General features: G+C 34.3%; 1 protein-coding gene across 3 annotated transcripts in view; it reads right to left on the bottom strand.

The window, feature by feature from the left end:
* Nucleotides 1–27,574, bottom strand: part of CHD1 (chromodomain helicase DNA binding protein 1) — a 77,568-nt gene that overhangs the window by 40,863 nt on the left and 9,131 nt on the right. For all 3 annotated transcript variants that reach the window (XM_043594414.1, XM_043594403.1, XM_043594424.1), the window contains exons 3-13: nt 11,432–11,633; nt 10,353–10,472; nt 9,029–9,093; nt 6,251–6,400; nt 5,850–6,121; nt 3,933–4,158; nt 3,378–3,478; nt 2,974–3,152; nt 1,976–2,103; nt 998–1,214; nt 217–306 (exon numbers count right to left, since the gene is read on the bottom strand). In XM_043594414.1, the coding sequence (XP_043450349.1) occupies nt 217–306; nt 998–1,214; nt 1,976–2,103; nt 2,974–3,152; nt 3,378–3,478; nt 3,933–4,158; nt 5,850–6,121; nt 6,251–6,400; nt 9,029–9,093; nt 10,353–10,472; nt 11,432–11,633 (1,750 nt within the window). The remainder of the gene's footprint in view (nt 1–216; nt 307–997; nt 1,215–1,975; nt 2,104–2,973; nt 3,153–3,377; nt 3,479–3,932; nt 4,159–5,849; nt 6,122–6,250; nt 6,401–9,028; nt 9,094–10,352; nt 10,473–11,431; nt 11,634–27,574) is intronic.

Consider the following 27,574-nt stretch of genomic DNA (forward strand, 5'->3'; position numbering starts at 1 on the left):
ATGTGTGGTGACCTGTGCTGCATATTCTTTGGTTTTTACACTCACTAAAAATGTAAACAATATTCTTAATTCAAAGGTCATAAAAAATAAACCAGATCTGACCCACAGGATGTAGTCTGCTGACCCCTGATTTAAATTATCTTCTCATCCTACCCACAACACATGGTAAAGGAAAAATGGATATACACCAAACAGAAAACCATAGGTAATACATACCTTATCCTTCAATAAAATTTCATAAGTTGTTAAAAGTATATTAAATTTTAACCGTTTGGTCTGGGGATGCATCCATTCATGAGTTCTTATCTATCAAGAAATTTTAAAGATAATTTTAAGATAATCATTATGAAAAGTATACTTGTACTTGAATATCTAAAATAAAATCTGCTCAAAATACACAAAAAACAATGCATATGTTTATGTAATAAAATCATTTTAATTATTTTATTTAAATTTTCGTTAAAAATCATTTTATTCTTAACAATGCCTAACAAGCTGCACTAATCTTACTTATAAATAAAATGTAAATGCCACAGCACATCAAAACCTACAAAAAAATAGCAGATATATTTTTCTTACACATTTTGCACTAAAGGAAGTTCTCATTTAACAAAACATAAGTGATTAATTCATTTAATAACATGGCATTTATGGATGAAATGATATTCAGGTTTGTTTCACAATATCTGGGAGGAAACAAAACTGGCAATGCATTAAAACTGTGAAGCTGGAGATGAGTAAAATGGAGGTTTATTATACTCTTCTGTCTCCTTTCATGTGTATCTGAAATTTTCCACAACAAATTAGGAGAAAAAATTATTTCATAAAGTAACACTCAACTGAAAACTGACTTTTAGTATTCAGCCAATTAAACACGTATTGAGAACTTACTTGTGGCAAGTTTTACTCTAAAAATTAAGACTACAAAGATACATACAATACCTATCCTGAAAGACAAGTATATCTAGATTTCTAAATTTGTGGAGAAACAACTTACCATATTTCTGCTGTTAATGTCACCTAAATAGACCACAGCATTCATCTGAGAAGCCCATGTCTGAATTTCCCTTTGCCAGGAAGTAAGAGTGGAGAGTGGTACTACTAACAGAAAAGGTCCATATAATTGATGCTCATGAAACAAATAGTTCAGAAATGAGATCGTCTGTATTGTTTTTCCAAGGCCCATTTCATCAGCAAGTATGCAACTATTTCCTCTACAAAGTAACAACAAAAATTACGTATGCAATAAAGATTCAAATTTGTAAAGAAACTTTTTTACATAACCTATGTACAAATTTATATGAACAGTTAAAATAAATCTGACAGGTATACACAAACAATACACCACTTTTATTACCCATAAATAATAAATGTAAATAAAGGTCTTTGTAATAGTTTAAGTGGACAAAGTTTACCATTTTAGTACAAAAGAAGCTTAAAGATTAACGTATTATTTTTAATCAGTTATGCAGCCAAGAACACAATCTACAAGTGATAGAGTCCAGACATATTAAATAAGTAAAAAAATTAGCAGAAAGAAAATATACAGCAGGATAAACTATAGCTACAGTAAAATTTAAATACAAAAAATCTGCACCCTAGGGTTACCTATATTGCCAAGGATAGAACAAGAAACACAGGGCTGGGCCGGGGTGGGGGGGGGGGGGGGAGGCAGGGGAAGAGGCCTAAATATTAGAAATAACTGGAAGAGAAAGAGTCCAGGACTGTAGGATAGAAATATATATATGTATGCTGATTTTAAGTTCAATATGGAGTGCTGCAGCAAACAGGTTAAACCTCAAACTCCACTGGATCTTCTTCTTAGTATATAATAAGTATTATTTATATGCTAAGGAAATTTGAAAACCTGCATATAAAAACCAGTCTTTATCCTTCATGTTGGTGGAAATCTTTTCCAAATCCTCTACTTGTAAAATTCGTATGCTCTCAAACAGGTAATTCAAAATATACTTACTTGCACCAAGAATGAGCAAGCCAATTTAAACCATTCAGTTGATAATCTCTTAATTCTAAACTCTCATGTCCTCCAATGTAGGATGGCTGCTTCTTCAGGGCTACAAATCTTGGCCTTTGTTTTAATACCTTTAGTAGAAATAAATGTTAATAAGAACCATTAAATGTGGGAAATTATTTTAAAACATGAAAATCTCAGCTTTTACCATAAATTTTGACATTTCATCTCAAATCATCAAAATCAGAAATTCCATGACTCAAGATGTATCTCAGGATTCATCAAAAGACTGTTTTCTATTACTATAACAAAGTATAGTGAAATATTTTGCCCTTTTTGGACAAAAAATGATAGAAGTAAGTTCTGGCTGAAATACCTGGGGCCTCACATAGTTCACAAACAAAACCTATGTTAAATTCATTCAATTAACTGCTGCTGCAGCCCTGACCCAGAAATAAACCATACAACTGGCTTAAATTTCTGATTTCTTAATTACCATTATCAACTTAATTCAATCTTGTAATAAGAAAACAAGTTTTACTAGCATATAGATCCTCAAAACTATTGCTAATAATCACTTTAAGTATAAACATCCTATATTAAAGCAAGGTAATCTTAGGTACTAACTTTTTTCCTATGGGTACATCCTTCTTTTTCTTTCCTACCTTCAAAGAAAATACTCCCGATCTTTTAAATACACATACATACACCTATTTTTCAGGAAATTTTCCTATTTGGTCTCCCCAAGCCACTCCTCACAACACCACCACCAATTTATCATCTTACTGACATAGTTTCACTCACCAGGGCCAAAAGACAGTGCCACATCTAAGACCACATATCAATTACAGGAACACCATTTCCTGTAAGTCCTACCAACCAAGCAGTTCTCTCTTAGCCTATCTGAAATCAGGCAGGATCCATTCTTTATTTGAGCTTGTAATATTTTTATGATGCATAAATACTATTCTCAACAATTACAAATTTCAAACAATACTCACTTTGCAATCTTTAAAAGGAGTGGTTTTTGATTGATTCCTGCTAAAATACTCATCTATGCATGCTTGAAACTTTTTGGAAATTAGGGCTCCATCCTCCCAGCTGCACTCTGAGTATGGAAGGCCCTGCCATTTGCAATAATAATCGGGATAACCAGCTGCTGACTTCTGATTGGAATGAGCTGTGAGAAAAATCAGGTTATTTATTTATTTTTACAATGAATTTTATCCAACGACTAATTTTTGGTAAAACAACAGCACAAGCAAAAATTAGCCATCTGGTTTATACTAACCTATTACAGTAAGACTAAGCTACTGTATTTGCTGTATAAATAGTAAATTTATTTATTTTTTCTGATTTCAAACATGGAAAGATAAAAGTTTAATTAGAATCATTTATTACTAACCAATTATTCGTTCCACTATTTGATACTGTTTGTGTAGATCATCTGTAAGTTCTTGCTGGCAATTATAATATTCCACATCTTCTGGAGAAGCATTTTTCAACCTGAAAAATTATTTTAATCCAGAATTAGACTTAAAAATCTCCTCTAAATAACCCATTCCCCCCCCCCCCACTCTCTATAGCACAAAATCTCCCATTTTGCCACTCATCTAAATATGACTCAGTTGAATAAGGAAGTAATTGAAATAAAGTGAAGCATCATTAATTTTTAATTTTAAAAATGTGTAAGCTATATTTACATTATATATTATATTACATTTACATTACATGCATATATATTTACATTATATATGATACACATTCTACATGACCGTCACCAAGGAGAAATTTAGATATGGCTGTTTCTAAAAAGTTTTACCTTGAGATGCAATACAATAAGTCTATAAATAATTATTTTAGGTTATTACTGGATTCTTGACTATGTATTCCTTATTAACAAAACTTTAGTAATAACCTTTGAACTGCTAAAAAATTAAGTGTAATATAAAACACTTACCATCTTTTTGTCTCCTGATCTTTTTTCTTATAATTATCCAATTTTTTCATTCCTCTAACATTCTGCTGCTTAAGGGTTTCTTCTGTCTCCCAAGTATTGTGGATATGGGACCATCCTTTCCATTTAATTAAATACTGGATCTCTCCTGGTTCCTTGTTTTTTTCAAATCCTGCATTTGGGTCACCATCTGCTTCAACTGCATAGATGGTTGTAGTAGCACCAGTAGCTGAAAAAGAAAGCACAATACATTCCATATAATTAAGTTATAAGCTTATGTCCTTCAACTCAAAAATTCAATATAAATAGAAAAATATATTCTTTTTTTTAATTTTATTTTGTTAATGGTTTTCTTTTAATATTTATTAATTTTTGAGAGAGACACAGCACAAGCAAGGGAGGGGCAGAGAGGTGGAGACACAGAATATGAAGCAGGCTCCAGGCTCTGAGCTGTCAGCACAGAGCCCGACGTGGGGCTCAAACCCATGAACCGTGAGATCATGACCTGAGCCAAAGTCGGACACTTAACCGACTGAGCCACCCACATGCCTCACCATTATCTGGTGCCGAGGTCTGTAGCCCAAACGACTGAACCACCCAGGCACCCCAGTTCTCTTTTAAATAGGCAAAATATCAGGGTACAAGAATTTAAGTAAAATTGCATTACACATACATAAAAGAAACTCTGCATTTTAGAACAGAAATATTTAATTTAATCTCCTCAGTTTTAAAATTAGAAAAAACAAGGTTAAAAGTCAGTGACACACCTAAGATCATACAGCAATTTATAACAACTTATGACTGGAAGCCTGATAACTACAAATAAAATAATGAAAAATCATCTTTAAAAACTGCCATGTCCAAAGTCATTATGTTGGAGATATCTGCAGCCCTCATGTTCAATGCAGCTTTATTTGTAATAGCCAAGACATAGAAACAACCTAAGTATCCATCAACAGGCAAAAAGATAAAGAAAATGTGATATACGTAGATATATATAGATAGATATAGATATCTATCTATCTATATATGATAGAATACTATTCAGCTACAAAAAACAAGGAAATCCTGACATTTGCAACAATGTAGAACACCACTGAGGGCATTGCTCCAAGTGAAATGTCAAAGACAAACACTGTATAATCTCACTTATACACGTCATTTAAAGCAAACAAAACCTCATAGAAAAAGAGATCAGAACTGTAGTTAATAGAGGCAGCGAGTGGATGTAGGTTGGGGGGGCAACGGGGGGGGGGGATAATGATGTAGATGCATACAAACTTCCAGTTATAAGACAAATAAGTAAGTACTGGGGATATAAAGTACAACATAATGACCATAGTTAACACTGCTGTATGGTATATTTAAAAGCTGCTCAGAGAACAGATTCTAAATTATCATAACAAAATTTTTTTTCTTATTCTACCTATATGAAATGATGGATAAATAGAAACTAAACTTAATGCGGTAATCATTTTGCAATATATGTAAGTCATTATACTGTCCACCTTAAACTTGTACAATGTTCTACGTCATATCTCAATAAAACCGAAAAGAAAAAAATGCATGTCAAGATAACTAAAAATAACCTACATAAAAACATTTTGAAATAACCAAACCATTTGTAAAGTTGAAAGTACCTAAATAACACCTATTATTTAGGTATAACAGAAAAACTGATACACAGGTTAAATTTTTTTCTAATTATCTGCAGTAAATCAAGTAAGGTCAAGTGAGGTTAAATGGATCATTTTGTGGGGAGAAAATACTCAGGCTAAGAAAATTATAGTTTATAACAAGTAAAACAGAAGAAAAGCCACCCTCTTGACTTTCAAAACTGAAATAACTTCAAGAAATACTTTATTTACTCTAGTAAATATCACTGAAATAATCAAATAAATAGGTTTTTAAAGAAAATACCTCCTTTTCTCCCAATCCGACAATCCATAAAACGTTCTATTGTTTCAAATTCCTCTTCCTCAGGTTGAGGAACATCCTCTCCACAGACTTCCAGTAGGTCATCAGAATCTGTTTTCATTTCTTCATCTTCTTTATAGCTAACATTGACAGTTGCTTGGCGACGAGAACTTCTTTTATCATTATCATAATCTTCTTCATCATCCTCCTCCTCAGATGAATCAAGCTGTCTCTTTTTTTGTCCAAGAATTTTCTTTCCATTTTTTGCCTTAGATCTAAAGAAGACCAAGAGATAGAGGTGTTTTACAGAAACAATGGCATAAAACAAGACATGTGACACTATATACAAAAAGAGTATCTCTGTAACCAACAATTTCCAGCATGAAATTGAGAACTATACTTACCTATTTTGAGGTTTCCTGCTTTTAACTTTGTTTTTTGGCTCATAATCAGATTCTGTTTCATCACAACTGCTTTTATCTCTTTCTTCTTCAGATTCTGAATCTGAGCCAGATTGAGATGGAGATCCTGACCCAGACATTTGCCAATCTTCACTGTATACAGAATATACAAAGTATGTTTATTTATCCTTATATTGTATAGCACATTTTACCTCTTATAAAGTACAAAAAAAATCAAATAAATTATGTTTTAGTTAATATAAAAAAATTGCTGCTTTCATTTACACTAACATATTAAAATGTGTGTAGAATAAAAAAATGCTGGAAAATATTCTTCATACAGTTCTCCTATAACTCCAGGGTTTTGTTAATCATTTAGTTATACCTCAATGAGTGGCAAATAAGTAAATGTTATTCTGATTACCACTACGAATGAAAACATGGAAAGATAATTTAAAGAGTCACAGGGTTTAATTTTGAAAATCCTGTATAATTATACTTGCTCTCTCAAAAAAAAAAAAGATTCTAATCTCTTTCGTTTTAATTTTCTGGAGACTGATTTTTAAAAATATACACTCTTGGCGCCTGGGTGGCTTAGTTGGTTAAGCATCAGACTTCAGCTCAGGTCACGATCTCATTGTCCATGGGTCTGAGCCCCACATTGGGCTCTGTGCTGACAGTGAGGAATCTTCTTGGGATTCCCTCTCTCTGCCCCTTCCTCACGTACGCTCGCTTTCCCGCTCTCAAAATAAATAACTTAAAAAAAATACACTCCGAAACTTATTTTTAAATACATGTTCATAAAGAAACCTAAAATATACTCAGTATAGAAAAATGTAATAAAGAAAAAAAACTAGTGCATTTTAACCAACATTCAATTATTATCTTAGCCTTATTGCTAATTTGAGTCTATACTCAGTCTATTTAATTCTAGTAAACATGTAGAGAAAAATTACTGGATGTACACATTAATATTCTGCTATAATATCAACCTCAAGTGGAAGACACACATTAAATTCTTATATATATGCCCTAACTAGTCTCACAGCTACTCTTCTACTCCACTGCTCTGTACCTCAAGCATCAATTATGACTATGCTAAGGGTTCCATAAGCAAGCACATATGATAAAATCTGGCTCATGGTAAAACCATAACAGGGAAGTAATCCCTTTTTTATCTTGAGATCTTTTGAGAGTATGCACACTAGAAATAGCAACAGATAGGTAAAATATATGAAAATGTCTCCATATTTTTTATAATACACATTATGACCTTTATACCTAACCAAACCTACTCATCATCCCAAATCACTAGTTTTAAAAATAGTCCTTGTCTGCACCTATGCCAAGTTTAGAAATTACTAACTCAGTGGAAGAGTTATAGAGCTGATGAGACACAGTAGCTGAAAAGGTAAACTAGTAAACTTCTAGTAAACCAGTAGACAGATCTGAGGAAATTAGCCAGGATGTAACACAGCAATAAAGGGATAAAAAACATGATACAGTAAGATTTACACAGAAGATGGATGATCCAATAGATATCTACCACAGACACAATCCAGTAAAAAAGATATATATTAAAGTAGTACCAGGGATATTTACAAAATGAGAAAATGTCCAGGGATACAATGACTGGATTTTCAGAAACTAATAAAAGATAGGAATCTTCATGTTAAAGATGTATAACAGGAGTGAATAAAGTGGAACAAATAAATAACAAATCCAAAGGTAGATATACCAAAGTAAAACTGCAGGACAGCCAAGGAAAGTAGAAAAATAAGACACAGACAATGGAACAGTATTTTTGACAAAACAAGGGAGAAAACAACTCAGACCAAGAGCACACGGATTGTTTAGTCAGTTGAGTGGCTGACTCTTGATTTTGGCTCAGGTCATGATCTCATGGTTCATGGGATTGAGCCCCACATCAGGCTCTGCATTCACAGAATGGAGCCTGCTTGGATTCTCTCTCTCCTTCTCTGCCCCTTACCTTCTCATGCATGTACATACACACTCTCTCAAAATAAATAAATAAACCTAAAAACAAAAAAACAAAAAAAACCCAGACCATCTAAATAAGTGAAAATCTGAAGTACTCAAACACGTTCCAGGTCAAGATCTTGAGGAAATTATAGTGAGTCTCTAAATGAGTTCTACAGGAAAGTAAATTTCATGTGCAGATTAAAAGTAAGGTAGCTATTAACATAAATTTAACAGAAATACCCACTATTCATCATCCACTGGTCCTACATTTCTATGTAGGTTTCCCAAGTTATTAATATTTTCTGATACTATTACTAGGTGGATCTCTCGAGTTTTGTTTTTTTTTTTTAATGTTTATTTATTTTTGAGACAGAGACGGAGCATGAACAGGGGAGCGGCAGACAGAGAGGGAGACACAGAATCTGAAGCAGGCTCCAGGCTCTGAGCGGTCAGCACAGAGCCGGACGCGGCGGTCGAACTCATGGACCATGAGATCATGACCTGAGCCGAAGTCGGATGCTTTACCGACTGAGCCACCCAGGTGCCCCCGGATCTCTCGAGTTTAAAAACACCCCTCTGGAGAGAGGGATCACAGACAATAAACAAGTGGCACAAAAAAATCTCAGGTCCTCACAGAAAGATAAATGTTATGGATTAATGGTTTAAATTAACCTAATAAAATGTCATGAGCCAAGAATTTACAAAAGTCTACTTTTGGCAATAATTTTTCATAAAAGAAACACAAAATCAACAGGGTCTTCCTGATATGAAAATGACCAGTTGAACAAAATAACATACTCTTTATGTTTTTTCCTTTTGACTTCATTTGATGAGTCATCAGAATCTTCACTGCTCGAAGAATCCTACAGAGAAAACAAAAACCAGGGTTAATGTTATTAATGATTAGACTTTGACCATGATATCAAATTTTTGCTTGTCATACTATTTAACATTCACTTTGCTAATAACACTAACTGTAAAGCTTTTCTCCCATGTTATATTTATATCATTAGCACATAAAGTAATTAATAACATCTTTATTACAAATTTATAACAGCCACTGAAATTAAGGAAACATTACAATCTTCTATCTTTAGAGACCATTATTGTTGCTTAGTATGGCCTTCAAAAGGAATTCTAATTGTTGGTATGTCAAATTTTGATTCAGTATTTTTCTTCCCCATTAGCTTTTTTTTCTTTTAATTTTTTTTTTAACATTTATTTATTTTTTTTTAAATTTTTTTTTCAACGTTTATTTATTTTTGGGACAGAGAGAGACAAAGCATGAACGGGGGAGGGACAGAGTGAGAGGGAGACACAGAATCGGAAACAGGCTCCAGGCTCTGAGCCATCAGCCCAGAGCCCGATGCGGGGCTCGAACTCACGGACCGCGAGATCGTGACCTGGCTGAAGTCGGACGCTTAACCGACTGCGCCACCCAGGCGCCCCGAACATTTATTTATTTTTGAGAGAAAGAGAGAGACACAGAACATGAGCCGGGGAGGGGCAGAGACAGAGAGAGAGAGAGAGACAGAATCTGAAGCAGGCTCCAGGCACTGAGCTGTCTGCACAGAGCATGATGCAGGGCTCAAACCCACCAGGCACAAGATCATGACCTGAGCCAAAATCAGATGCGTAACCGACTGAGGCACCTAGGTGCCCCTAGACAGCTTTTGATATAGTTCTTCCTAAATGTTTCCATGCAAATATGCAGGTGTGCTTTTGTGTGCATAGGAACTATACTGTTTAAAGCTGTAGCCTGTATTTTTAAAAACATATTGAGAATTCTGTTATTCAATATGAGTAACAAATATGGTTTAATAGACAAATGTGTATATCTGTGCACATAGTATTCACATTTAGTTTATTTCCAGTTTTGCTGTGATGCACAAATGCACATACACTTTCACTGGTTATTTTGAATTAATTCCTAAAATTGGAATTATTGGATAACAGTATATTGATATTTCGAGGCTCTTGATACATATACTTAAACACAGTTATTTCCTTATCCTTTCAAAACATTTACTATTTCTAATAATTTCATAAATATCTACACCTAATTAAATGATGGCACATTATATCTACTTTTAAAATAAGAGCTTTCATAATGAAAACTCACCTCTTCTGATCCACTATTAGATGAAGCTTGATGCTGATGCTGCTGCTGCTGCTGCTGCTGCTGCTTCTTGAGCATTGCAGATCTCTGAACAGCCAGAATACTAGGGCTAGATTTCCAAAACTATCATAAAAAGAAATATGAACTAGTGAAGGATGAAGTTTTGAAAAAAATTTTAACAAGGTTAAATTACTGAAAATTTTCACTGCCTCCAAATAATAAATTCAGACTATTTTCCTTACATTATATGTAATATGGTATTATAGCAATTAAACTTCTGACCTTAGTTGCATATAAAAAAACTTAAGGTGTGCTGAGACAAACAATATTAATCAACATATTCTTTGATGTGGAATATTATTTTCAAAAAACAATGTGACAATGTGACACCAGTGCTACTCAAAAAGTGCCTAGTTTTTTTAATTGATGTGAAGATGAAGAGCTTGTGTCAGAATGCAAATCAACTATGTCACTAAGCAGTTTCAGTTCAATGAACTTTTTATTTATTAGATAGCAAGATTGCCTCCATAAAAGAAGTGCGTTAATGTATATCCTGGCCCAACCATCTTATCATGACTGGTACTCTAAGTAACACTACTGTATTCTATTATGAGGTATAGACAGGTTTTAGTAAATCTTACAGAAGCTTTGTTCAGAGGGACCCTTAGCCTACTCTACCAAGTATCTTCTAGGAAGCAAATCGATTAGATTCACCTGCTATTAGCAACAAAGTATCTCCTTTGAAGATCTTGAAAGTAGAGATCAGACACACTGAGATTAACAGAAAGACCTCACAAAGCCTTTAATTTTTATCCATGAAACAATAAATATTTATGAAATTCAGTTTATGACTTAGAAAGTTGTATTTGTGTGTTTATTTTGTACTTGCTTGACAGCTTCTCTTCCAAGCCAATTAACCATTTTTGAGATATTTAACCACAAGTTTAAGAATCACTGAAAGTAATTTCAATGTTTAAAATTAATGTTTTCTAAAAGCTAGATTAAGAATGCTATAAACCAATGTTATAAATTTTCCCAAAGTAGTACAAGAAATCTACCTTTTAGGATATTGTATTTATTACCTCAGCTCCATCAACTTTCGGTGGTTTTGCTTGGACTTTGTTTTCTCGGGAAGTGTCTGACTCAGACTCTGACTGACTGCCCGATTCAGATCCAGATTCAGAGTCACTGCTACCTGTTTGGCTACTGCTTCCATCACTACTGCTTCCAGAACTTGAACCAGATCCAGAGCCTGAAGCTGACCCAGAATCATCATCCGACTGGCTACAATTTGAAAATAAACAGATTTCAACCAAAATTTATTAGGAATTTAATTTTCCTTAAGTCAGAAGAAAGCCCCAAAGCATTAAATTGTATTTCATATTTCAACTTTCTACAGCCAAACAAATAGAAAAAAGAATTAATGTTAATCTATAGTAACTGACATACTTGATAAATTTAGTACAATTTTGGCAAAAACATAAGCAATGAGACCACAATCTTTCTCAAAGAGAATGAGCAAAATCTATCAAATTACAGAATTCTGGGCTACGAACTTGGGAAAACAAGAAATTGAAGGCATAATCCTTATCCTTAAAAGGCTATTTAGTATTTAACCATAGTAAATATAATGTAGAAATTGTGTGAAAAAAAAGGATACACATCTTGAAAATTCTCACAGTCACAGGTAGAAAAAAATTTGTAGCTTCTACTTATTTTCAAATTTATATCTATGTTCTTTCATTCCAGGGGAAAATAATTTATTGATATTAAGCTATGATCAAATACAATTTACTGAAAGATATAATCAGTAATTGCTTCTCTGAAGAAATCATTGAATCTGTCATGGTTCCACAGCAGTAAATATGAAATAATAGTAAATTCTCACAATCTTTCTTAAACTCTGTATATACACTTATGAAAACAATTAACAGTTCACTGAGAAACCTTTTTTCCTAATACTAATTTTCAGTCCAAAGTAACCTAGAAATGGTCTTGCCTAAACAGGTGATTGTGTAAATTACTATTATTTCCAAGGCCGTTTATTCACAAAGTATTTACATATGAATTGTTGAAAACTAGGGCATTAAATTTTTTACACACACAGTAGACTCAGCTTTTGATATAATTTCACCAGACTTTATGACAAACGACAGGTAATATAGCTTGTGTATACACAACACAGCTAAATTCAACTTCATGTCCTCTGCTGTAATTTTCAGAAATACCACCAGATGGAGGTATTACTCCAGGGAAATAGATTGCAATATTAAAAGTAATTCATTTATAAAAGTAATATCTCCTTTTCTAGAGCAAGGAGTTTAGTATTCACATGGAAACACAGACATAAAAATATGAAAGAAGACTTTTGATTCCAAAAGTTAGATATAAATCAAAATGCTCAGTGTGAACATATGCATATTTTTAAAATCTGGGAATCTAAAGGAATAAATGTTTTTCTGCACAGAAAACAGTAAGCAAAATCTGCCTTTTAAAGGCTGTGATACTAAGATCACTTTTGCCACAATTTCTAACCAATGGTCACATGGCTCAGAGATCAAAAACAACACAATGCATTTTAATTAATAAATAAGCAAACAACAAACCCCACTTACTCATATTTTACTCAGGTCCCTTCTGAGAAATTTCAGCAAGAATAGTAAGAAGATATTTTTCCTGACACAGAATTTTGTTTCTTCATTAACCCACTAAGAAATAACTCATTTACTCAATAAATTTTACTGAGAGGTATGTTATTAGACTGGGAAAGACCAAGTTTTACCATTATAAGAACCTCTAACTTGGTATGGAGAGACAACAGTCATATACACCAATAAATGCTGTTCTGTGCTATTTTTAAGATAACAGATCCAGGCGTATGGGGAGCACTGAAGATACAACCAAGTGTAACAAAAGTAATTGGGGAACACTGAGAAAAAGCAGTTGATAGAAAAGGAGTATTAAGCAGAGGGGTATCTCTGTGATTTCTTGTAAGCTTCTTGAGGATACCATTTATTTTTTCCCGAGTACCTAACAATAGCACCTTACACAATGAGGGTGCTCAATAGATACTTGAAAAGCAGACACATGAGAATGACTGAATTTGGGGGACTATCATGGGCCTATATTCTTGATTATGTCTTGATTAGCCATTCCAGATGAATGGCTGGTCAAAATTCCTTATTAATATAACAAAACTCTAAGTGAAAGTAGGAGTATTTCCTTTCATACTCTTCAGGTAGAAGTAGTTCTGGCTGCAGATAAAAGCAAACAGCCTGAATCTAGGTTACTCTAATGACACAGATTTATTATAGAATGTCTTCACCTTATGCATTAGAAGCACAAAGAATTTATTTTATTTAGTTGCTTTTTGTAGGATTAAGAATATATACAAAGATTAAGTAAGAAATATCTTACATACTGTCACAGAACAATCTCCAGGACATAGTTAAATTAAAAAAAAAAAAAAAATACATGAGCCTGGGTGGCTCAGTCAGTTGAGCGTCCGACTTTGGCTCAGGTCATGATCTCCGGGTTCGTGGGTTCCGGCCCCACGTCGGGCTCTGTGCTGACAGCTCAGAGCCTGGAGCTGCTTCGGATTCTGTGTCTCCCTCTCTCTCTGCTCCTCCCCTACTCACACTCTGTCTCTCAAAAATAAATAAAGATTAAAAATAAAATTTTTTTTAATTAAAAAAAAATCCAAAATTCAAAACAGTGTTTTATACTATGCTTCCTTTGTATAATGGAAAAACATACATATTTGCCTATATTTTTAAAAAAGGGAATAATGGCAAGATAAACCAACAATTAAGTTAAAAATGGTTAACTACAGAGGGCAGGACAGAGGGAAGAGTAGAGGGAACAAGGTCTGAAATGAATCATCAGATTCAAACCATGTATATGTTTTACATAAGTTTTTTAAAAAGAAAATCCTAAAAATTTCAAGAAAAATTGACACAGGTTTAGGAAAAAATATCTATATTGAGACATAAAATTATGAGCTAAAATCGGTGACTAATGTTTCCCTAATAAAGTAATTCTGTTTCAGCTCACTGCTACAAGATGCTCTTTCCAGAATAAAAGTCTGGGCATGGCCCTCCTTTTTTTTTTTTTTTAAAGTTTTCAGTGTTTCTATAATAAAGTGCAAGTACCTATGAGGCCTTTCAGGAATCTGTCTTTGCCAACCTATTTCCAGCCACTTACACCTTTAGTTCTACAAATGGTAAACTATTTGTAATTCTGAGAGCCGGTTTCTCTTTCCACTTCCTGCTTTTGTACAAGTACCTCTCTTTTTTCCCTCACTATATAATTCCTACTTGAGCCTCATCTCAGAGGCACTTCTCCAACAAATCTCTCCTGACTCCAGAGTATTCCCAAACCAACTGTAAATTAGGTATTCTCCCTCAGCACTCCCAAAACATTGTATACATACTACTATCTTGGGTGTGAGTACACTATGCAATGATCACTGTAGTTCTGCTTTCTTTCATGGCTTTTTTTTTTTTTTGGTATCTCATCTTTAATATTCTATCATATCATATGTTCCTAGAGTGTTGAGATTTTTACTTGTTGCCCTTTACACCAAACAAAGAACTCAATATGTTTGATGGGTGGGGCGCCTGGGTGGCTCAGTTGATTAAGCAACCAACTCTTGATTTCAGCTGAGGTCATGATCCCAGGGTCATGGGATCCAGCCCTGTGTCAGGCTCCAAACTAAGTGTGGAGTGTGCTTAAGATTCTCTCTCCTTCTGTCCCTCTCCCCTACTCATGCTCTAAAATAAAAAAAATAGGGAGGGGGGAGACACCTGGGGGGTCAGTCAGTTAGGTGTCCAACTCTATTTTGGCTCAGGTCCTGATTTCACACTTCATGGGATGGAGCCCTGCAATGGGCTCTGCACACATGGACAGTGTGGTATCTGCTTGGGATTCTCTTTCTCCTCTTTCTCTGCCCCTCCCTCACTCAAACACACACACATACATGTGTTCTATTTCTCTCAAAATAAATAAACATTTTTTAAAAAATGATGGGTAGATGGATTTACACATAAATCCAAGATACATGGGTTAGAATTCCTGTATAAAAGTCACAATTATATCTGCTTACAAGAAATACTGCTGAGCTCTAACATTTTATTTATTTAGGTAATAACCAATACCAGTAACTTTTTAAATAACATAAGCCACTTAAGAATTATCCTTATTATTTATATTAAATCTCACTAGCACAATAACAATAAAGCAGTAGTTACTAGAAACACTGAATTCTTTTCCTCACCTTTCTCGATGTACACAAGAAAATCCACTGTTAAGTTTATAGGCACTTTGATAAAATTATATTGTTTCTTAAAGTAAATTAAATAGAAACACAGCATTTAAAAAATAAAAGAGCAATTCAAATTAAAGTCTTTTTTTGGGCTTATTTTTATACTCAACTTCAAATATAAACAAGAGAGCAATAGAATGAATTACCATATATCTAAAAACCAGCTTCACAATTACCAACTCTTACCAATCTTGTTTCAAACAATCTAGCTTCCCAAAGACACACATCTCAGGCACTCTAAAATTTTATCCATAAATATTTAAGTATTAAAGTATTATATATGAACACTATTTTTAAATATCAAAAAAAACAGTACTATACCTTTAAAGCATGAGTTACTCCTGAACATTAAAGGTTCACACATTGCACTTGCATCTTTTTTTTTTTAAGTTTTTATTTAAATTCTAGTTAACATACAGTGTAGTATTAGTTTCAGGTGTACAACAGAGTGCTTTAACACTTCCATACATCACCTGTGCTCATCACAAGGGTACTCCTTAATCTCCATCACCTATTTCACGCATCCTCCCACCTGACCTCTTCTGGTAACCATCAGTTTGTTTTCTATGTTAAAAGTCTGTTTTTTGGTTTGCCTTTTTCCCCCCTTTGCTCATTTGTTTTGTTTCTTAAATTCCATAGATGAGTAAAATCATGTTGTTGTTTTTTTTTTCTCTAACTCTTTAAGTCTTCTTAATGTGACAGTTCCCTCTTCCTTTTTGCATTCCCTTGCAATTTATTTTGTGGAAAAAATTAGGTCCTTTTTTCTGCTTTTTCAGATTTTGCTTACTGTAACTCTGTGGTATTAACATATTTTTCTGGCTCCTGTATTTCTTGTAAACTGTTAGAACAAGAGGTTCAGATTCAACTTCAGCTTTTCTTTTAGCAAAAATATTTTTAAAGAGTTGTTGTGGACTTAGAAGAAACTGAAGTTTGGTTGTCTCTTTTTAAGTAAAGATAAATTTTAGCTGTGACATTTTCAGCCTTATCCATCCATTACACAGTTCCCTATAACCTCTACACCTAATTTTTTAGCAGCCACTGATCATATGGCTTTATCATCTATTTATTTAGAGGCAGTAAAATGGTAATACACCATTCTTCACTTACCTGTTATACCATTTATTCATTAATTAACTTTCCCTCATGTTTGTTAACCTTGAGGTACAGTTCATACCTGAAAGCCATTTTTATTTGTTTTCCTTATATTTGTTAGTTTTGAAAGTGAGTTAAGTTGCTAGCATCCTTTCAAAGTTGACCAATAGTTTTTATGTCTCATGAACTCATGGTTTTGAATTCTTTGATAAGTTTTAATCCACTATATCATTCTTGACGTCCAAATTGTCCCATCTTTAGCCCACAGGAAATACTTTATTAGTTCCAGAGTCCTTTTGACAAGACCTCAAGTAGTCTTTGATAGCTTCCTTACTTTCTTGTCTGACAAGATGAACCAGGCTCATCTTGTGTATTTCCTGCTTCAGAATATAATTCAGCCATTTCATCAAAATGCTTTTGTTTAGATTAGAACTTAAATTGCAATCTGAGTACTAGGTGAGTCTATTACTATGGGATTGGTCACTGTTTTTAAGATTGTTTTTAATGGAATGAACTAGTAACATACATTTTTAAAGACAATGCATTAAGAATTTATACTAACATTTCCAATTTAAATTTGTAGGTTTTTATTTTTTCTGTTATATATTTATAGTATCACTTGGGTTGAGTTTCTTTGTTCCAAATGACATTAAAATTATTTATTTCCTTATCTTAGAATGTATATAATAGCTCCAAAATGATACCTTATTAATAATATGATTACTAAATGTTAAAATCTCTTTAAAATTCTTTTGTCCCAAGAATAATCCTAGAATCAAATTATTGCTTTAAAACAACTGAAATAATTTATTGCTGTAGAGCCACCAATTTGGTTACTTAGGATCATTTGCCTTTCTTCATTTTAGATACTGCTTTTTACTCATTTTGACTTAATTTTGCTTTGTTATTTACTTGGATCCAATGTGAGAGCTACAGAAGTTAAAGTCAAAATCTACTTTCCATCTTTATCTCCTCTACACTATGTCGTCTCCCCCTATAGTTCTTTTTTAAAGTTCTAAATGTACTTTCCCTTTTCTTCAATATAAGCAAATTATGAATAAGGATATATTTGTATATATCTCCTCTTTCATAAAAAATCATTAACATATTTACACTCTTAAATGATATATATACATTGTATTCTGGAGATCATTCCACAGCAGATTTGTTTCCTCTCCCTTTATGCAACTACACCATACTCCATTTTGTAGATGTATCACCGTTTCACTTTGTCCCTCAAAGATGAATATGCTTTGCTTCCAAGCCTAAAAACATGGCCCACTGCATACATCTTTTTGTATTTATGACAGCATATGTTTTGATTTGCTACTTATCAACCAATGTAAACATATCCCTTTAAAGTTTCAAATTTTATAATTGCCTAGCACCCAGATCCTGATAGCTAAGTACTATTCCACACTTAAATAAACTGGGAGTCCTTTGAAAAATGGCAGATTCTAGAGACAGGGAAAGTACAAGACGAACCTAAACTATCCTGCTATACCCAAAAGCGAAAGAAAAGAAAGAAAAAAAGAAAGAAAGAAAGAAAAGAAAGAAAAAAAGAAAGAAAGAAAGAAAGAAAGAAAGAAAGAAAGAAAGAAAGAAAGAAAGAAAGAAAAAAAAAAGAAAGAAATGGAGGCATTTCAAAAGAACAGGAAAAAACAAACAAACAAACAAACATAACAGGACATAGGAGCCAACTTGAAGAAGCTTTCACTGGCAAATCTGACCTAAGCATAGAAACAGTCCATCAAAGGTTACTACCCAGTAAATAAAACAGGAATCCTCAAGTCCATGCTGATAATAAGTAGGGAGGTAGGCAGACAGGCAGAAAGAAAGACAGTGGAGGGCTCTGATAGGGCTCTGACCACCAATTGGTCAATATGGCCAGGAGAGCAGTGTTAGAAAATTACCATTTTCAATTACCACAGAAATACTAGCTTGGGCGAGAATCATCAAGAGACACTAAATCTAGGGATAGAGTTTGATGAGTAAGATACCTGCACAGTCTCAAGGTGTCTTCTTAGAAATTGTTTTCTGGTGTAACTGATAAATGAGAAACCAGATGAAAAACCAGAAACCACCCTGTCCTGGTAATCAAAACAAACATAGTGAATAGGGACCAACAGGCAACATGAGCCTCCAGATATATCTGAGAAAGATATATCACCACTTACACAGTACTCCAGCCAGGGATGCATGTGGTATGGGATGCATTACTTGGATCTAATCCGAAGTGAATAGAAGACAAGCCCAAATTAAGAAATATATTTTATAAAATAACTAGCCTATCATCTTCAAAATACTAATGCCATGAAAAACAAAAAGGAAGTGTTCCAGATTAAAGGAGATTAAAGAGACATGGCAGCCAAATACAGTATGTGATCTCAGACTGGACTCTATATGGAAAGATGACTAGGATTGACCAAACTCACTACTGACTGAAGATTATTCTATCAATGTAAATTTAATAACTATACATGCCTTATGTAAGGGAATGCCTATATTCTTGGAATACATATATTCTAAGGTGTAAAGTGGCATGGTTTTTCCAATGTGCTCTTAAACAATTCAGGAAAAATAAATACGTATTACATATACATCACATATATAAATATAAAGGCAAAAAGTTAAAGTAGCAAATCTAAGCAAAGGGTATATAAAGAATTTCTTGGTACTATTTTTGCAACTTTTCTGCACTATTCCTTAGTGCTCCTACTCTACTCATCCCTCACTTCTCCAATCAAGTTATTCTAAATCTCCACCCCCAGATTACATAAGACACCTAGCAAGATTTCTGGCAGTGGTACATGATTAAGATAGTTGTATTGCCTGGGTATTTTACTTAATTCTACCCCTACTTTCTAGGAATCTAACAGACTCTAAAAATATGTAAGTAAACAGTACTACCACCTCTTGGCTTTTTATTCAAAATATCATAAGCCTAAGTCTTTCAAAGTTGTCTTGTTCCTTCCTCCTGGTTTCTCTGCCTCTACTTTTCTTCTTTCAGATTTTTTTCTTTCTCTAAGTCATCTAATTTAAAATTGTTTGGAGGAGGGGTGCCTGGGTGGTAAAGTTAGTTGAGCATCCAACTCTTGATTTTAAGCTCAGGTCATGATCCCAGGATCGTGGGATCAAGCCCTGCATCAGGTTCGCCATGCCTGCTTAGATTCTCTCACTCTCTGCCCCCTCCCCTTCTCACGTGCTCTCTCTCTCTCTCTCTCAAATATAAATAAATAAATAAATAAATAAATAAATAAATAAATGTAAAAAAATAAAAATAAAATTGTTTGGGGGAAGTAATTTTGAGGAAACAGAAAATCTAGAACACTGAATCTATTTCCCACATGGTCACAATTGTCTATATCCAAGTAGCACCGGTTCCTTCCAATGATGCACATAATCACCAAATTTCTGCATGACCTTCACTGGTCACCTCCCACAAACAAGTGTCTTATATTCAGACAACTTCATTCATTTATGTTATCGGCTTGGACCCTATGGTCCTTTCTCTCATTTATACTCTAGTTTAGACAAAACTTAAATTAGCTCTTCACAGATTTCAAAATATCTTCATCACTATACTCTAATTTATCCAAACAACACAGGGTCCCAACTTTAAGGAGACTTAATTCCATTGTCAAACACTTATTTTCAATTCCGATCTCACCCTGCTGTCCAGAGATGCCATAGCCCCTGCAAATACCCCTGTGCTGCCATGTTTGCTCAGATCTCACTGCTCCTAATGCTGGCTTTGAGGTCTTTTTATTGCTGGCACAATAAAGTCTTCTTTGAAGTTTAGCAGTGTGCCTATTTTTTGCCCACTTGCACTATTTTATTTAGATTTTCATATGTTTGTGGGTAGGAAATACTTTAGGAGAATCTTTTAGCTTAACCTAGCATATGACAGCATAGCAACACCTCCTTTATCTGCACTCAACTCTCCACTCAAATCAGTCCTTTAAACTAAAAAAAAAACCACCAAGACCTATAATGGGTACATGAAAAGAATATATTCTCAAGTGAACAAACAAAGATTCTTCTGTATTACAAGAAAAAAAAGTCAAGTATTTTTTGCTTTTTTATCACAGGAATTGGAAACTAAGTCTGTACCGGCACACAAAGGAAGAATGAATAAAATAATCTTCTAAGAAAATGGCAACAAGGAGCAGCTGCTTCCCTTACCATCAGATCAGCAACAGAAGAAACTGGCCCTGATAAAGGACTAGGAATGGACTGACAAAGTCAAGAAACTGTAGGTTAGACTCTGGAAAGATAGGGAAGGAATGCTATAGGATACACTGGTAAAAGGTAAACTGCTTTTCCACAGAAATATTAATAAAAGATTAAATGCCTGACATAGTAATACATAAACAAACAACTATATTTACTATGCTAAAGAACAAACATACTGCACTAAATTCTCATTTCAAGCCTTGTTCCCTCTCCTAATTACTGTTTGAAGATCAATACCATTCAAAAGGAGTTCTTTGGAGGAAGTTTTGAAAGAAGTTTTTGACAAATAATTACGGGGGAAATTCAGGGCTAACCTGATTGAATGCTCTGAAGTTTAACCCTAACCTATTTTTTCCTAGCTTTCTAGCTCTTTCTTCTCATTGTTAATTATATTTATATATGTACACCCATTTGACAAGCCTCAGGTTTCTGCACATGGAAATAATAAATATACTTAAGGATTACTGTGAAGGTTAAGAGATGTAAAGCATATAGTCTGATGTATTGTGAGAATTCAATACTAGTAGATATCAGAAATTAAAAAAAAAAAAATTGGTCTTTTTCCTGAGTTCAAGACCAGAATCATTACTTCAAGTTCTGCTTTAAGCTGTTCTTCAGACTGTCATAATTATAAATATATAAAGTGTCTATGAATAACACCTATGATGTACTCAAGTTTTCAATACAAATTACTAACAAGGATAAACAGGGTGATTACTAATTGGTGCTTTGTGCCAGAACCTGGATTCTCATTTAATCCTTTCATTTTTTTTATAATAAATAAACTGAGGCTCAGAGAAGGATAAGTGAAGAAACCAAATACCAGTATTGTAACAAGTGTACAAATTATGAACACGTGTGAAGAAATGAAAGAAAATTCAGAAAAATAAAATCCACTAATTTCTTAGTATAAGTGATTATTTTAAAGTAACTTTTTATATTTATGCCTTATGTACGTTGTCTACTTGCTCCTCCACACTCACCCAGTATCCATTTTGTTTGCCCTTTAGTATTGCATAACTGTTGTCCAGTTTTCATTGCTATACACCCACCCAGCTAAAGATTAGATTTCCTAGTCTATCTTTCAGCTACATGTGGCCATGTGAACAGGTTCCAGCCAACGGGATGTGGCTAGAAGTGATGTGGGATTATTATGTCATAGCCTTAATAAAGTGGCTTGCCTTAAATCTGCCCCTACCCTATTTTGTTCCTGTGGTCTGAAAACGGCAACTAATAGAGCAAAAGAAGCTATGTATTAAGGATAGCAAAACTGTCCCACTAGTCACGGTAACTGAATAACCTCAAGGAATAGAGCTCACTTACCTGAGAGTGGAAAAGAAGTGACTATGTGAGCCCCTGTGTTTTCAGGTATCTAGTATATACAGCACTTTAACAGGTTCTCTACTTAACATACTATAATAACGTTTATGCAATAAACACTTTTGAAAGAATAAGTTCTATACATATACAATGTGAATTCACTGGCTCATCTCTTCAATTAACAGAAGTTTTTAGAAGAGACAAAATACCATGGTAAAAAGTAAAACTTATGAGAATCAAAGATATAAAGATGCATTGATTCCTGATTAAGGAACTAGAAGTAAGGGAAATGGAATCAAGGGCAAGGCTTTATGGAAAGAGTCATCTTAGAACTCACTGGTAGTATTCCCCATAATTTTCCCTCTAGAGAATGAGTCATCTCTGAAGTAACTGATAATCCACTCTAAAGTTACTCAAAAATATATTCTTTATGTAACCTTCTCCAATTTCTTCAGGCACATCACTATACCAACATATGTGTTCATGATATTTTGCTGTTATTATTCTTTCACAATATTACAATTATTTTTATGCATGTATCTCTACATCCTAGGATTCATTAAGTCAGGGACTTCATTTCTGTTATTTTTATAGACTGTTATCTACTTCAACAGGACTAGAGAAACAATATGGAAATTGGTAGGTATTGAGGAAATACTTAAAACTAAGAAAATGAATTGGTGGCCAAAGGCAATGGCTCTCAAACTTTCTGGACTATGACTTACACGTTTTATATCATGATGCAGTGCACACATGCACATGCATGCACACATAGGCATAAAAGTGTGACGAACTACTACTGTACAAGAGGCACACTGTATTTTCTATTCTAGTTTACACTATCCTCTCTCACTAAAAAAAAGAACTGTTCATAATCCTCTAACACGCTGCAACTTACTATTTAAAATATATTACCCTAGACCAATCATTTAAAAAATGAGAAGAGTTCGGCGTCAGGCTCTGTGCTGACAGCTCAGAGCCTGGAGCCTGCTCTGGATTCTCTGTCTTCCCCTGTCTTCCCCTGCTCATGTTCTGTTTCTGTCTCAAAAATAAATAAAAATATTTAAAAAATTTTTTAAATGATAAGAGTTCATCTAGATAACTAAGATCAGACTACCTTTAAGTTCTTTAAAATTACATTGTATTAGAAACTGTTATCCAGCTTATCTTTCACTATAAGCCATCAGATAAATATTAAAGTTTTGAGAAAATATGGAATGTATCTATCCATCTGTATGGTTCTGAAAACCAACTAATGTCACTATTTGTTAGACACTGAACATCAACCCAACAGTTCCTTTTAGCATTCTAAATTACAAAACCAAGTCAAAATTCTACTATAAACTCACAATACAGTATGCTTCTACCACCTTAAAGTTTCCAGTTGCATAAATAAGAATAAAACTGCTAGAAACAGATGCTAGGAAGGGTCACATTTAGCATCACTAATTGCAAAGATGACTAGGTTTAGTCATGTTGAATATCAGGTAAAGACAGTAAACTCAAGAGTTTCTCTAATAAATATTCAGGGAGACAGATGAGAAATAAAGGCTACTATATATATTTGAAAGTTACTAAACAGTAGTTTCATAAAACACATAAAATCTGTTGTTAATATTAATGACATGACACAAATCTAATTCTGTAATTTATAACAAGTAGATAAAGCTTAACTGATGACATTTATGTTTTCCCCATAAGTATTTCCTACCATAAGTCTAATCTATGTAGAAATTACGACATTTCAAAATAAATGAGTGGGAGAATTTAGAAATTAAACTAGATTGCCCATGAGATGAAATGTGTTGAAGCTAGATGATGTGTACATGAGGGTTCATTTTACTACTGGTCACTACTTTTGCATATGCTTAAGATTATCCTCAACTTTTAAGTTAACAGTAATAATAAAATAAAATGACCATATTTAAAAGTTTAATTTTAAAGAGATTATCCAGGAACACCTTGGTGGCTCAGTCAGTTAAGCGTCTGACTCTTGATTTCAGCTCAGGTCATGAGATCAGCCCCACATCAGGCTCCACATGTATGAAGCCTGCTTCAGATTCTCTCTCTCCCTCTGCCCCTCTCCCTCACTGGTGTGAGCTCGCTTGCTCTCTCTCTCTCTCTCTCTCTCTCTCTCTCTCTCTCAAATATTAAAGAAATAAACATTCAAGAGATTATCCATTTGATTAATTTGTTTTAAAAAAGATTTTCGAGGGGCTCCTGGGTGGCTCAGCCCGTTGAGCCTCCGATTTCAGCTCAGGTCATGATCTCATGGTCATGAGTTCAAGCCCCAAGCTTGGCTCTGAGCAGACACCTCAGAGCCTGGAGCTTACTTCAGATTCTGTCTCCCTCTCTCTCTTCCCCTCCCCCACTCACTCACACTCTCTCTCTCTCAAAAATAAATAACCATTAAAAAAATTAAAAAAGAAAGATTTTTGAAACATGTATTGTATATACTTTTTATTACTTTAATGAATACTACTACAAAAACTAAGTTCCCAGCACTATATGCTTTACTAACAAAGTTATTTATAGTATTTCATCACTCTGCAGATACCCATGGGAGTGTACTGCACACAATAGAAACCTCCACTTACTGTGAACCATTCAATTAAAAAAATTTTTTAAGTAAAATCACCAAAGTAGTATAACATGACTAAGACAAACTACCAAACCCTAAGTCAATCCTTTGCTATAAAATACATACAAAAACGGTAATAAAGAAATTTACATTTTTTGTACTCATGTACAACTAATTGTAATTCTTACAAAATTTCTTTTCATATACTTCTTATTACTTCAGGATTTACTCATTTAGAAATGGGAATATTGTAGTAGTTTGTATCAAATGGCAATAATCATATTATAATCTACTTCAAGCACAAAAATAATGGTCTCCTTTGAAGGAATTTAGACTGCAACTCCACTCTTCTCCAATGGCCCCATTTCTTTACATAATAGCTCTCCAGCACAGTATTTACTGCCATCTAACCAATCATTTTCCTGGGTATAAAAATTTCTCTTTGCTTTTTGCCTAAGCCTGTCAATATACCTCACCATCATAAAAGCCCCATTATCAAGACTTTTAACACATAAAATCTAAGATCACCATGGTTTTACATGATCTCTTTAAAAAAACAACAATAAAAAATTTCATTCTGACATTGGGCTTGATGTAGAAACTAACCATTTGTCTTACAATTAAACTTCTCTGTCTCCTACCTTCAAATTGATGCACGCTGTCATTCTGTTTGTATTGACTATAACCACCTGACACTGCCAATACTTGACTTAGGGGCCTGGGTGGCTCAGTCGGTTAGGCATCCGACTCTTGGTTTCATCTTAGGTCATGATCTCACGGTTCATGAGTTCAAGCCTTGTGGTGGGCTCTACACTGGCAGCACAGAGCCTGCTTGGAATTCTCTTTCTCTCCCTCTTGAAAGAAAAAAAGAAAAAAGAAAAAAGAAAAAGAAAGGAAGGAGGGAAGGAGAGAAAGGAAGGAGGGATGGAGGGAGGGAAAGAAGGGGGAAGGGGGAGGGGGGGAGGGAGGGAGGGAAGGAGCTCCCCACTATTTTTGTGCCTTATGGCTCATCTCGAGAGTTACTGTAGACATTGGATGCCAGAAACCAGTACTGTTTAGACAAAACTTTCCACGTCTTTGTACTTTAATCTCAATGATAACTTAGATCTCAATACATCCACACCAAAGAACTTTCAAATACAGTTTACAATTTACTTAAAGTTGACTAAGTAATCACCTCCTATCACAGTGACAGATAATATATCCTTAATTATAAACAGCAATTTTCTCATTCATACATTAAGAACTTGATTCTGGTACAATAAATTTCTAGACTATCTCCTTAAACCAGTGGTTCTGACCAGTCTATTCACATGAGCGATTTTTCTCTCAGTACATGATGCATTTGGGGCTCCTGTGTGGCTCAGCTGGTTAAGCGTCTGACTCTTGATTTCGGCTCAGGTTATGATCTCAAGGTTGTGAGACCAAGCCCATGTCTGCCTTCCAGTTGAGCGTGGAGCCTGTTTGGGATTTTCTCTCTCCCTCTCTCTCTCTCTCTCTCTCTCTCTCTCTCTCTCTCTCTCCCTCCCTCCCTCCCTCCCTCCCTCCCTCCCTCCCTCCCTCCCTCCCTCCCCTTCTCTCCCTCCCTCCCCTGCTGGCACTTATTTGCATGCACACATGTGCTCTCTCTCTCTTCAAATAAACATTTAAAAAAATACACATTGCATTTATTCAGCTATACTTCTTTTCTCTCCTTCCTTCATTTGGGACTAAACGTCAGAGTAAAGAACTGCAAAGGTAGCAGGTCCAACACGTTCTCTTTATTAGGAACTTATACTTCTTTATTGGGGGACTATGACCTCTGCAAAAACTTTCCTCTCCATCCCACTACTGAATATATACCATTTGTTCTCCCTTTCTTTCCAAACTACATCATTTCTTATCATCAAGATTACAAAAGTTGAAGAGCTCCATGAAAACTTTCCCTATAGCCTATTATTTACTCCAGTAATTCCATTTTCTTTCACCTCACTTGTATACCTATATGTTCCATGAATTTGAGTATATTCACTTCACTGTGCGTTAATACCTAGCTATTCCATTATCACCTCTAAATCATAATAATCTTTCTTCAAGTTAATTTATAATTTTTAAATATGGCAAGATACTGAATGATTCCAGATAAATAGCTTCTCCTATATGCACATGCACTTAATATGCATACAAATCTTCTGGGAATCTTGTTAAAATGAAAATTCTGATTCAGTATATCTGGGACACAGGAGAACTTTTAGGGTGAAAAAATCATTCTGTATAGTAATGGGGTGGAGGATAAATGATTCTCTGCATTTGTCAAAACTCATAAAACTGTACATCACAGAGAAAATGTAATATATGCAAATTTAAAAAAAATCAACCCATGTGACTGACGAATACAGAATGGAATGTAAACTGTGCCAAATGAATCTAACTTTATTACAAATTTATGACAACCACACTGAAGGGGGTGGGAGGAAGAAGCTAACTTTAGTAACTTTAGAAAACAGTGTTTTGACTAGAAACTGTAAAGCTAAATATATTACCAACTGTGTAAATACGATACATAAACACTGTATTCTAGCTGATAATTTTTTTCTTCTGGGAGTATGGCCTAAAAATTCTGAAACTGCTTTACCTGTATATGAGCTTGAAGTGCATGATGGGATGGTGGATGGTAGGAGCCAGCTTTCTCTC

The sequence above is a fragment of the Prionailurus bengalensis genome, chromosome A1 (genome assembly GCF_016509475.1).
Source record: "Prionailurus bengalensis isolate Pbe53 chromosome A1, Fcat_Pben_1.1_paternal_pri, whole genome shotgun sequence".
Lineage (NCBI taxonomy): Eukaryota > Metazoa > Chordata > Mammalia > Carnivora > Felidae > Prionailurus > Prionailurus bengalensis.